At 38.9% G+C, this 13,301-nt stretch overlaps 1 protein-coding gene across 2 annotated transcripts; it reads left to right on the forward strand.

Annotated features, from left to right (window-relative positions):
* Nucleotides 1-1,553: 1,553 nt before the first annotated feature.
* On the forward strand, nucleotides 1,554-10,916 carry znf281b (zinc finger protein 281b). Of its 2 annotated transcripts, none has more exons than XM_055175845.2 (7): nucleotides 1,554-1,838; nucleotides 3,962-4,381; nucleotides 4,500-4,613; nucleotides 6,369-6,492; nucleotides 6,606-6,689; nucleotides 6,791-6,909; nucleotides 7,095-10,916. In XM_055175845.2, the coding sequence occupies exons 2-7, from the start codon at nucleotides 4,013-4,015 to the stop codon at nucleotides 8,775-8,777; spliced, it is 2,493 nt and encodes an 830-aa protein (XP_055031820.2). In that variant the 5' UTR covers nucleotides 1,554-1,838; nucleotides 3,962-4,012; the 3' UTR covers nucleotides 8,778-10,916. The 2 variants fall into 2 exon arrangements, with proteins under 2 accessions (XP_055031820.2, XP_055031819.2); XM_055175844.2 differs by having other exon boundaries at nucleotides 1,557-1,838; nucleotides 4,497-4,613.
* The last annotated feature ends 2,385 nt before the right edge of the window (nucleotides 10,917-13,301 follow it).

A 13,301-nucleotide genomic window follows, 5' to 3' on the forward strand; every position in this document is an offset into this window, starting at 1 on the left:
GGCTGGTGTGAAATTCTGGCATTAGAGTGCCATCTGCTGAAGGCATACTGATCATAACACCAACTTATATTGGCTAAGAATGGGACACACCCCTCAAAATCAAATACAGGAATGTGTAAAACAAAAACACATATAAGGAGCAAATAAATTATATAGAGAGATTAACAATACCAAATAAAATGTTTAATTATAGTACTAGTATAGGATGCATTTTTCCCCCACAAAAACAGATCTATTTTAGATGTCTCAAATGATTGCATTTATGAGATATCTGACTGATTTTATAAACATTTATGAAATTCAATCAAGGAATGATAACAAGGAATGGCAGGAATTTCATTGTTTTATATGGAGAGTTGGATTTTTTGTTAAAAAAGTTTACTTTTAAACATTTTGTCAAATATTGACATATTATTTACTTGTGAGTCAGAGTTTTGTCTATATGTCTTTGCAAGAAAGGTAAGTTAAAATTAATTTATACAGGGATTTGGGAATTTTTATTACAAAAAGAAAAAAAATGGTTAACTATACACTGTGCTGAGTTCAACTACTTATAAAGGTTTGCTACTGTGAGTGATTCTACCATTATTCAACAAATGGTGTTTTTATAGATGTGACCATTTTAATATTTAATAAAACACATATGGGCTGTGTCCTGGACAGGGATTAGACTCTTCCTAGACTCAAATACATTAAAGGGCTGTCCAAACTGAAAACAACTTTCACCGACATATCTTAAAATACATCAGTGCCCTTTGTTTTGCCTCAAAATGTATAGTAATGTTTTCAGAAAGGCTTGTTTGTTAAAACTAGTCATATTTCTTAATTAAACTAAGGCCTAGTACTGGCTTAAGCTTATCTCTGTCTGGAAACAACCCCTTAACCCCTAGTGTTCCAATGTGGGAGGAACACTAAATTATTTGACAGAAAACTTCATAAAAATTCAAAAACAAAAAGCTAATCATGTCACATATCTTTGGAAAGCTGAGATTTTTGTGATTCGAATGATGTAAACCCTTTAAATATACAATAAGCACAGCAGGTACAATTAGTGTCCTTTTAGGCGTTTTTTTGCATTTTTCAGGAATGCTAAGGGATTAATGTTATTGACATAAACATGCCAATGAAAGTTAACCTATTGATTCAAATATTAAACACAACATACAATTAAACAAGCATTTCAAAGTCTGTATGCTTCTGTTTTTAATTTATTTATCATGTTTAGTAATTTGGCTGCAATCAAATGTGCCATTTTTTTGGTATTCATGCAAGTCTGAACAGTGGATAAGAAGGCAAAGTTTTGCATATGAAAAATAAACAAGAAAGAAAGGTTAATAAAACTTGAAAACTTGAACTGATTTTCCAAATTAGTGACCAGATATTCAAGTTACACCCATTCGATAGATAGATAGATAGATAGATAGATAGATAGATAGATAGATAGATAGATAGATAGATAGATAGATAGATAGATAGATAGATAGATAGATAGATGTTTATTTAATTATAACTTTATATATTTATTTTTGCATAAATTAATCTATAGCCTGATTAAAGAAATAAGTGGCCTAAATAAAACGTGTGCTAGCAATTGGCAACAAATAGCAGATGCTCAGGCACAATCCGCATTTGCATAGTGGCCCCCTGCTTGACGAGTCCTGCTTGTCTCCGTCTGTCTCCTCTCACGACCCGTCCGCTCAACCCATAATTCCCAGCGTCGACACAACATGGAAGAGGCCAACAGCTGCAAGAGAACAATGTTATGGCTGTGAAATAACTTCAAGACCCGAACGCCGAGATTCTTCTGAACGCTGCGAGTCGGCCGTGGTCATGTACAAGTAAGTGCGATTCCATTTCTATCGTTTATTTGTCCCTAAGGTTACAAAGACGAGAGATTCCGCGCGGTTGAAATCTTCAAATGAAATCACAGTCGCTCGAGCGAGAGATGCGTTCATCGCGAGCATCATTGTTTCAGGGACACGCACCATTGCTTAAGACCGACTCGTTTAGAGTTACTTTTACTAAATCACTTTCTTTCTTTTAGAGCCCTTACCCCTGTAGTACTCTCGGTGTGTTTGCTATATCGTATTTATCGTCGTATATTCTCTGCGGATTGTGTTACTGTGTGCGGGCTATAATTAGTGATGGTGTGCGCAATGAATGGTAAGAATATATCACACCGTGTACGGTGCAAGAAAGTACAACGCTGCAGTAGTAATCAAATAAAACGTATTCAATTTTGCACTCAAATTGTATCAGATTAATCTGTTTTAATGATAGCGTTTTGGTGTGTCGCGTGCAGTGTAGCCATGGCTCTTTCATCTGCATGCTACTACTACTGCTGCTGGCTAGCCCTGTTCATCACTCACTTCAATAAAACACTTTACTTTGCTTACGAGTTTCAGTTTTATTTTGCATTTATGTTGTGTGGACTTGCAAACATTTCCATATTTACACCAATAAGTTTGTTTAAACGCTTGCTGAAGTTTCCCTGCCTCACTCTTTGGTGTTAGTTAGCCGTTAGCTGCTAATGGAGTCATTTAGACGGAGATGTGTTTGGTAATTGTGATGAACGACTAGATTAGCCGGATTTGATAAAACGGGATCAATTTTAGCTAGTTTAGAAAAAGAAAGACTTGAGTTAACATATCAACGAAGTAAAACTAAAGTATAGGAGAGCCCGAACTCGATTTTATGAATGAAACCACACGTATCAAAAGATTGAGCCATATCAACACGATTAAGCAGCTTTCCATTAACGTTAGCTGATCACAATAGAGAACAATGCTGCGACACACACAAAACAAGGAAAATGGTTTGCCCCAATATAAATATGTAAACTACATTTAGGTGTTTAAAATATGAATTATAAACCATTTAAGGTGTTTACAGAAAACATAACTCGACATTTTTAGCAAGTATCACCGATCTGATGTTGCTAAGGTTAGCTAACAGTAAATCGAAGGTGCTTATCTGGTTACCCATAAGAGTTAATATTGTATTGTTTCCTTTTTAAATTGTGTTGTATTAACCTTTAAATGAAACTGAAGCAATGTGAGTTCTTTTGTTCTTTTTATTGCATGAATATGCGTATGTTGTTTATATGTTTAAAGTTGTGTTTTTCCATCAAACCTTTATATTTTAGTGTGATTGCCGAATTACAGAGATATTATAAAAATGGCGATTTTTTTTTTACCTTATTTTTCATTCAGCCAAGGCACATTATCGTCATGACTATATAAAACCAATGATAGACCTTCATTACCATGACAAAGCTTGCCAAGATAATTTATGAACTCCTGCCATTTTGGCAGATATCTGCATTTACTTGTGACTTTTTAAAATGACCGGCACAATGATTTCAAGGTTATCGTTAAATTAGTAATTTAGTTGCCGTTCATGTCTGTCAGGTGCTGGAGGTCAGAAGGTTACGCTGTGCAGTCTACCTTGCCTGTATTAAGTCTTTAATCAAGCGTTTATATATTAAGTATGCACTGCATATAGATATAGTATGCACTGCTTGAAATGATCTCTGGTTATGATCTCTGATCTTTATTTTGAAGATATTTGATAACCTCTGGTGGTATGTGACCTATGGTGTCTCATAATCTCATAATAATAATAATAATGTGGTCATTATACAAACGTTACAGTTTAGGATTCTCTGATTTTGCTTTGTCATCAGCTGTGCTATACTTAAAATTGCACCGTTAACCTAGTTTATTTTAGTTTGCGGTCAATGTATGAATATCCCTGAATCATCAGCTATTTTTAATAAGGCCGGCGTAGTAATCTTTATACAGAAATAAGTTATATTTCTAAATCAGTTCATATGTATGTGTGTAATCCTATTTTGAATATATGATTTAAGTAGTATACAGTATGCACAATCATTTACTTGGATTTTAAGAGAAATTGTATTGTTCCCGAATAAGCAATGTCATGTCTTCTTCCTTTACAGCTTATTTTGTCATCTAAGCTGAATGAACTTTGGCCTTTTGAAGACCCAAGCATGAGTATTATCCAGGACAAGCTAGGCAATGAGTTTTTACGAAACGGAGGCATGGACCCCAACTTTCCCCCCAGCATGATTATGTTTAGTCATTTACCTCCAGTGACCAGTTTCACGCGGCTGACTTCTCAAGCCTCCATGGGGGATCTGCCTCAGGAGATGATCCTGAAGAAGGAGCGTGACTCTCCCGACCATGGTGGCGGCTTTCTCCACAGTATGGGTATCAAACAGGAGAAGCTCAGCGATTTCGACTACCGCCTCCCGATGTATGCGGGAACTGGAACGACAGGAGGAAAAAGCACTGATATGCTGGACATGTCGCTTGGAAACCACCAAAATATGCTTCTGCATGACCTAAGCCTTACCAATGTAGGTGTAGTTGAATAAGGAATATACACTATACTGTGTTGTGGTCTTACAAATGCGTAGCTCACATTGAAGTGTCATAGGATGATAATAATAACATTTTTTTATGCTTCATTAGCAGTTCTCTGGCAGATTAGGGAAAGACCCAAAAGAATCTGGAAGTAGAAGAGGGAAGAAGGCAAATGGAGAAGGACCAGAGGGCAAATCCAGAAGAAAACAAGGGGACCCTGCAAAGGTTTTTTTTGTTAAATCTTAAATCCTGAATCTACTTCATCATTAAATGTGTATATATAATATAGAAACATTTACATGCAAATCAATAAACCAACTATGCAGAAAACATGCATTTACATGGGATTTGGAGGTCAGGTTTCTTGCAGACTGTCACCACCTATAGTACATATAGGGGCAGTTTCTCAGACAGGCAAGATGTTTTGAAATATAGCCAGCTCAAACGTGAAGTTTAGTCTGAGACTTTGATAAACCCACCCATCTGTCTTAGGCTATACGGTTGTATCTCTTCCTGTAAATGTATCAAGAGCTTTTATTTTCGCAGTTTCTTTGCCAACTGCTTAAGTCGAGCGCAGATTTTTATGCGTTACTTTGTGCGTACTTCCACGTGTGATGTTTATCGTGCGCACATGAACAAAACTGTGAGAATGGCGGTTAAGGTGTTTACATGCAACGTGAAATAGGGGCAAAACACAAGCGGTGCCAATAGTTTTTTGCTTACACCAATTATGGGTTTTCCCCTATAACCGTTTTACGCATTTAAGCATAATCAATGTAATGCTGCATTTACACCAGCCGCGGTAGAGGCGGCAAAAACACGCTATCCACGCGTAGTTGGACACTTGAACATTTGCATTTACTCGCTTCATTCGGGCATGAAATTGTAGTCATTCGAGACATTCACGCGGAAATTCCCGTCATGGGAGGGGGTTCTGCGACTCTACTGAGACTACGCTCGCTTCCTGTAATCACGTCACTACTACAGCAAGGTCCTGATTGGTTAACGCGGCGCGGAAATCCACCGAAGTTCAGAGTTTTTTTTAACTGGCGCATTTCCCACGGCAACGCTCAATTCGCACGGCGTTCCGTACCGCAGGAAGCCTAATCGCGCCTTTGCATTGACTTACATATAACTCATCTGCGCTTGCCGCCTCTACCGCGGCTGGTGTAAATGCAGCATAAGACTGCACGTAAACATACTCATTAAAAATAGAAATATTGTTAATGTGAAATATTGCTCTGTCATAGTTGTAATCTGTTGTCGATTGCATAAACATAGCCGTGAAGTTAACTAGCAATTAGGCCTAGTCCACACAGACACGGGTATTTTTATAACCGTGACTGTTTACGCGGTTCGGCTGTTTGTCCATACGAAAACACAGTATTAGAGGACTGAAACCAAACCTTTTTGAAAACCCCTGCCAGGGTGAGGATTTTAAGAAGCGCCGGTTGCAGTGTTGTCGTGACGTGTAGAGAGTTAAACCCGTGTTTTTGCTTTGCGACGTCACTTTTGTTAGGCTTCGCTGCCTTCTGGTGTGGCATGCTCTTGACAGCGCTTGATAGCGTGTTTTTGCCTTTTTATGAGGATGGAGATTTCTTTTAAACCGAGCATGTGGGGACGGGATTTTTTTGGAGGAAGTGTGGGCTAGGCCTTAGTTAGGGCTAATCAGTCTTACTGTTTGGATTCAAATTCAACCAATCTACCTTTTTATGTAACATGCCTAAAAGGTTATGATCAGTCTTGAAGAAAAAAAGACATGAATAACTTTTAAGACTAGTTATGCAACCGGCTACTGATCTCAATAAATGTGACCGAAATCCAGGCTAAAGTCTAATAATCTAATTGTGAGATTTGGAGCATCACGGATTCGTTTACTTATTGATTTCACATTAATATTGACAAAGATTGAAATCAAAGATATCAATGTTGTTAAGTGCTGATGTTTTAATGCCTGTGTGTTTTACCTTGCTGTTTTAGTCGCACATGCTAGATGGGGATGCTGGACCTCTCTCTCCAAACTCTAAACCACACATATGCGAGCACTGCAACGCAGCCTTCCGCAGTTCCTATCACCTGCGCAGACACGTGCTCATTCACACAGGTGACAAGCTTATACTGCCAACTGCACTACAGCAATGAGATTCGAACGTAAGCAGCATTTATGGGGATGCAACCTAATGTGGAAAATGTTGCATTTGTTTTTCGACTGCATAGGTGAGAGGCCTTTCAGGTGTAGTCAGTGTAATATGAGCTTCATACAGAAGTATCTGCTGCAGCGGCATGAGAAAATCCACAGCGGTGAGTTTAAGTTTGCTTTTGCGGTGTATAAGAAGGAAAGTGTACATGTCATAAGCTTTTCATATGGAAATTGTGCTGAAATTGCTTTGCTTGCCTAACAGGGGAGAAACCTTTCAGCTGCGACCAGTGCAACATGCGCTTTATTCAGAAGTATCACATGGAGAGACACAAAAGGACACACAGTGGGGAAAAGCCATATAAATGTGACACCTGTCTACAGGTAGGAGATGATTCATATCTATGCTTATATTCTTATATAATATTTCTTGGCTTTTAAGTAAAAGTAAAGCTAAATGTATGCTTTGTTTTCTGTTTGCGGATACCTGTTGTGCGCATTATGTGTGACTACACGCATGAGGTAAATGGCTAGATGTAAACCCTCAACGTTTCTTTTTATGCCTGCAGTATTTCTCACGAACGGATCGATTATTAAAGCACAAGAGAACCTGTGGAGAAGCCATAAAGAAAGGTCTGGACCCAGGCATGCTAGACCTTGGGGATGAGGACATGGGACAAGGCAGCTACCTACTCACTCAGGGAAACACCAGCGCCCCACCTCGCAAGAGGGGCAAGTCCAAAATTGGCAACGAGGGAGGGGAGCGACGACGGAAGAAAGCTTCGGGAGGAGGAGGGGCGCTTATGACACGGGGACACTATGCTGCGGACCTGCCCAGTGGATCAGGGGCATCTTCTTCAGGAGGTCTGGATGAGACGAACATGGACAACCAGCATGGACGCACACCAAAGCTTGTCTTCAAGAAAGGCGGTCGCAAAGGAATGGATAAGGATCAAGTGTCTATGAATGAAGCCCACCAGGCCTCTAGTCTTCATGAACAGAAGCCTACTCTAGACATGTCTGGCCCTGGAAGCATGGACGGTCTTGGCCTTCTCCAGACCTCCGGTGGACACAAACAGGGAGGTACCAGCAGCAACTATGACGATGCCATGCAATTTTTGAAAAAGAGACGATACCTGCACGCTGCTAACAGCGGCGGTGGTCCTGACTTCAGCTCCGTCCACCTTCCCCAGCCGACGGTCATCCAGGGAGGGATAGGAGAACCCACGTTGGCCTTGCTTGACACTTCACCTTTGATAAGCGTCGACAAACATGACAAGTCAGGGATCCCAGATGAGGTGCTGCAGAGCTTGCTTGACCACTATTCCCACAAATCCGACGTGACATTTGATCTGCAAGATCCACACCACGTGGAATTGCAGCCGGCCTCATCCACCCCTGAACTCGTTCAGGATGACGGATCCCCTGGTGACAAAAGTGGGGTGATGAACGAATATTCAAAGTTCTTGCTACAGACCTTGGAGAGAACCAGCCACAGCAGTAGCTTCGTGTTGGGTCCATCTGGACCCTTCCCAAGCCTCCTGTCGTCTAGTAGCAGCCCTTCTAGCACTCTCTTCACAGACAAGAACATCTACAGTGCCTCCTCAATGGAGTGTGGATTTGGACAGCCTGTTGCCTCCCCTCTAGCGCCTTCCTCCTCTTCCCTAAGTAAGTCCCATTTTGCAATGCTGGTAGGTTCTCCGTCGCCTTCCCATGCCTCACCGTCCTCCCAACAAGGCTTTCATCTTAGCAGCCTGGAACCAGCAACGCACCAGCAGCTTACCCCATCTCAGGAGCTTACTGACCAGCTAGAGAAGCAGCACTCACCGCAATACCCTCTCACAACTCAGGAGCTGACCAACAGCAGCAGCCAGAAAGACCAGCAGTCCAAGAATGGCACCTCTTCGGCCAACAACAACGGGAACTGCACTAATGGCAGCTCATCTAACGGCTCCGTCTACTCTATGGCCCAACCTCCTGACCTCACTTCACTCGAGCCCTCTAAAGAAGTGGATATGCGTTCCACCTACCAGATTGAGAACTTTGCCCAAGCCTTTGGGTCCCAGTTCAAGTCTGGTCGCCAGACCCCGCTCGGCTACGTCGGCGACCCGCGGGTAGGGGTTGGGGAAGTTGACCACAGAATACAGCGGACTACCGTGTCTGAATTCTCAGGGTATACTAGTCTGTTAGCAGACGTCAATGAGCCAGCTAGCTCAGGATCCAAAACCCCCACAAGCCAAAGCTACAGGTAAGGGTTTAGGTGGCTCACCTAACCCTGATTTGGGGGATGAGGACTTTCTCGAATGCTTCCTCCTCTTCACCGAGTAAACTTTTATATTACACTGCCATTAAATGTCAATAGAGGACTTTACCAGGGAAGGCCTACATGACCTCAAATGCAATTTCATGTTCTTTTTAATGAATTTTAGTCATTTGTTTTATTAGTATAGTGGATGTAAGATTAGATTTAAATGACAAAATTAGAGGTTAGCTAATGGACTTGTTTGTTTGTTTTTTCAGATACCTATATGTCTTAGCTAGCGTAGTCCAATTAAGGTGTAAGATTAAGTTAATAATGAAAGATGTCAGGGAGTGGCCCAGTATTCAATGGCAAAAAATGTATTGTCTGTTACAAAAATCGAAAGTATTACTCAGGAAAAGCAGTAACTTTTTTTAATGAGGTGTTGTAACGCCGTTTTTTACAGGTGTACTTTGAAATGACAGTAAAGCTTTGTTTTTGAAGTTCCTTAAAGAGAAAAACAAGTCAATTTGGAATTCAACTTTTGACACTGGTGACTCTCTTCACTACTTTACATTGCTTACGGTACTTCTAATGTTAATGTGAAAACACTTGCATACTTTAATCACTAAGGGCCATGTAAAGAAAAAATACTGGTAGTCAAGTAGGCAGATAGGAACAATTGAGAATCTGTAGATATTTATTTGTAGCTACATGGAACTACATAACTTTTGTCTCAGGGTGAGCAGTAATTCTTATCCCCTTCTTTAAACTTTACTTTTTTGTCAGTTGAAATCATTTTATGTCTCAAGGAATTAAATAAGCACTTTTATACACCATTAAAAGCAAGAATTCAGATTCAGGACACAAAAAATTATTATTTTTGATGAAGAAAGCTGTGATTTTTAAAAGTGAGGGAAGGAGCGGCAGATTTGCTGATTGACAAAGGGCATATGAGTTTTTGAATATTAATTGGTGGTATTGGGGATGGCCTACCATTTTTTTTTTTTATTGTTGTGGCCCTTAGGCTAACAACAGTACCCTTGCAGAGCAGACAAGCTTTGAGGTCTAATGCTTTCAAAGTGTTCAGGTAACTATTCGACTCGGTTTGAGTAGCAAACCTCTTACCACATAGTTTTAAATTTAATGCCTGACAAAATTCCAAGCTTCCCTTTTAAATTGTCGCAAGGAGCAGACTTCTGAAATGTACGAAAGGACCTAAACCTGTGGTGTTTTATTTTTAAATCGTGTTTGGTTTTGATTGAGCAGTGAATTAGGAATGAAGCCGATCACAGAGAGACTTGACTTTGAAACGAGGTGTCGTCTTCCCGATGCAATTTTGATGCCCTTGGAAAAAGTGGTGGGCAGCTTTGTCTTCCACTTCCTGTGGATTGTGGCCCATGCAGCGAACCATTGCTGTCCTGTATGAGAGCCTTTAGTTGTCCTGCCCTGTTTTTTCCTTGCCTTTTATGGAGTCCTGTCACAGAAATGCCATTGCTGTGATGTTGAGAACAAAGACTGAATGCTGCACTCCAAACTCGTTCCATGCTTTTATAGAAAGAAAAAAAACGTGAAAAAAATAAGAATAAAAAGAGAGTGGTGTGAAGAATAGGATTGACCTTAATATACCTCATATCATTGTAAAAATGAAAAACCAGGGACATGTGTTTCATGTAGTGGGAATATTGTAGTATGCATCAGCTTATTGTATAATCATATAATACCACCTTTGTTTACAGTTTAAGCTGATATGATGGAAAACAAATGTACTACTTTTTTTGTCTGTTAAGCGGTGATGCCAAGCAGTGTTTCATTGTAGAATAATGCCTAGAATTTCATGATTTTGTCTGTTTTCCTCTTTGTTTTTGTTACTTGCCATGTGTTTTGATATATGATTTCTAGAAAGACTTTGTTTACAGTAATGTACAAAAACACTAAAATGTTTTTGCTTTCTTTTTTGTTTTCGAGTATGCATGAAATGAAGTTTGTTTTGTTTTTGTTTATGGCTTTTCCCTGATCACCATTGCACCAAAAGTTTGTAGCATATGCGTCCCCGACTTCAGTCTCGTTTCTGTGACAGGGCTGTACATGTCAGATGACTTTATAAATGATTAGGTAAGCCAATAAAAACCTTTTGTTATATAAAAACAAACTCGTTTCAACTTCCTTTAAAAAGCAATCAGAGAGTTTTACAGCAGCCAATGTTAATTGAGTGATACCCAACCCTTTTGAGTGGTGGGGTTAAATGTTGATTTGCATTTTTTTTTTTTGGTCTAGAAGCCTAATCTTGGTCTTGTTTTAAAGGAGACAATTTAAGGTTTTTAACAATGTTATAGCAGTTTACATTTATCTTAATACAAATAATCTAATAAAATATAAATTTTATAAATAAAATAATATACTTTCTTTATATTTCACAAAAGTAATAATGTAAACATGAAACCATAAGTCTCAAGTACTTGTGATCCAAATTTCAAGTTAAAATCACAAAGAAATAGGTGTATGTGTCACTTTTTGTAATTTTACCAACAGCGACCACTAGGTGTCAACGGTTTGCTGCATACTCTTGTCATAAATGAATAAATTACTGTCACTGCATTTTTACAGCAAAAACGTTTTAAAATATGAAAACTACTTAGAGTGTTCTGGTGAGATATAGTTTGTCTCAATTTTTGTATATGTATACTAGGATGTAGTGTTATGAAAATATAAAATTAATATGCATACATAATGGGGGGGGGGTAATGTAACCAAAAACTTCACTACATTATCTCTATCATCAGATGAGCTAGACATATGAAAACTACATTCTAAAGGCTTTCCGGTGATGTATAGTTTATCAAGATTTTTTGGGTTTAGAGTAGGGGTTTAGGGTTATAAATATGTAAAAACAAATTGGGCCTACATGTGGGCCCACGGCCTTTTAGAAAACTGACTCTTACTATGTAATCTTTTTTGAAAAATGACATCTTTGAAAACTACACTCTTAGAGCTTTCCAGTGATATATAGTTAGTCATGATTATATAAGAATTCAGATGCGAAACCCTGAAGCAAACATAGGCGTCCTGCTGGCGGACATTGACATTTAGCAGGATATAAATGTTTTGAGGCACACTCTCTTCATAAATGAATTAATTACTCTCCCTACATAGTTTATTTTATAAAACACTGTTGAAATACTCCAACAATATATAGTTTGTTGTGATAGATTAAGATTTACGTCAACAATATTGAAGTAAACTTGGGTATCACGCAGTGGCGGCCAGTGACTTCTTTTTTTTTTTTGAGAGTGCTCGATGCGAAGTTCGTCACAACACGTATGTAGCCCGTCATGTGTGTGGTTCCTTTTTTCAAAATATGTGTTCAGCGCGTCGAGTGAACCTATGTGCATCACATGTCTTGTCAAAATAAGTGCCTGCTGCAGATGCATCTGAAGGGTTTATGAAAAAAGAGACGCTCGCGTTTGCCAGATACTTGCATAATCTCATCAGTGTTAACTGTTAAGGGAGTGTCTTGCAAGTATTTTGTGAACGTTAGCATCTCTTTTATCATAAACGGTTTTGACAAAACATGTGATGCACATGGTTCACATGATGCAACAAACACATATTTTGAAAACGCAAGCAACACACATGACACTGCGAACACTTATTTTGAATTAGTGCCCCTCGGATGAGCAGTCACGAGCCGCCACTGGTATCACATATACGGATATACCATATATCACATAAGAGATCTAATAAAAAGGAGATGACCAATCGAAACAGTTAAAAGTGCAATAAAGATCAGGTTGATAAATTTGCTTCTGTAGCTGTTGGCAATATAATGATTTAAGATTTTTACTAATATGTAACATACTTTTTACATGTGTAGCTGTATTTACTGAACCTTTATCTACTGTTTACCACCAGGTGGCAAGATATAGCCAGTTTTCTGACAGCATCACACTGATAGCATTCAGTTGTGAAACAAGGATAACAATCTTTTACATTCTTTTTCAAAAAGTTGTCAAGGAATGATAAATATATCACATGAGTTATGTGTAATCATGTAAAATGACACAGGCAAAAGTATTGGAGCCCTGAAGAAAAAAAAGCCAAGACAGTAATAAAAAAAATCCTGCTTGTCTTGCAAATAATAACAGCTGGTTCGGTCCCAACTTATGGCCTATAAAATAGTGTTTCATTATACCAGTGCTTCTCAAATAGTGGGGCGGGACCCCCAGGGGGGGCACGAAGCGACACCAGGGGGGGCGCGCGAGACCCCAGGGAAAATACTTTTTCAGGAAGTGATTTTTAAAGATATTACACCCCAATCACGCTGTAAACCGCTTGTGTTATTTATTGATTATATTTAATTTTTCAGTATCAAATGGTAAAAAAATATTATACTTTAAATAAGGATTGATTTTTTATTTCAGGCAAATTGATGCATTTTAAGTCTTTTCTAAAAACAATGTTAATAAAGTTATTCTTTGTTGTAAGTTGATCGATATTTCTTTTTTTGTGTTTTCTTTTTGTGTTTTCTCAATGTTAA

This window comes from Misgurnus anguillicaudatus, chromosome 4, assembly GCF_027580225.2.
Source record: "Misgurnus anguillicaudatus chromosome 4, ASM2758022v2, whole genome shotgun sequence".
Classification (NCBI taxonomy): domain Eukaryota; kingdom Metazoa; phylum Chordata; class Actinopteri; order Cypriniformes; family Cobitidae; genus Misgurnus; species Misgurnus anguillicaudatus.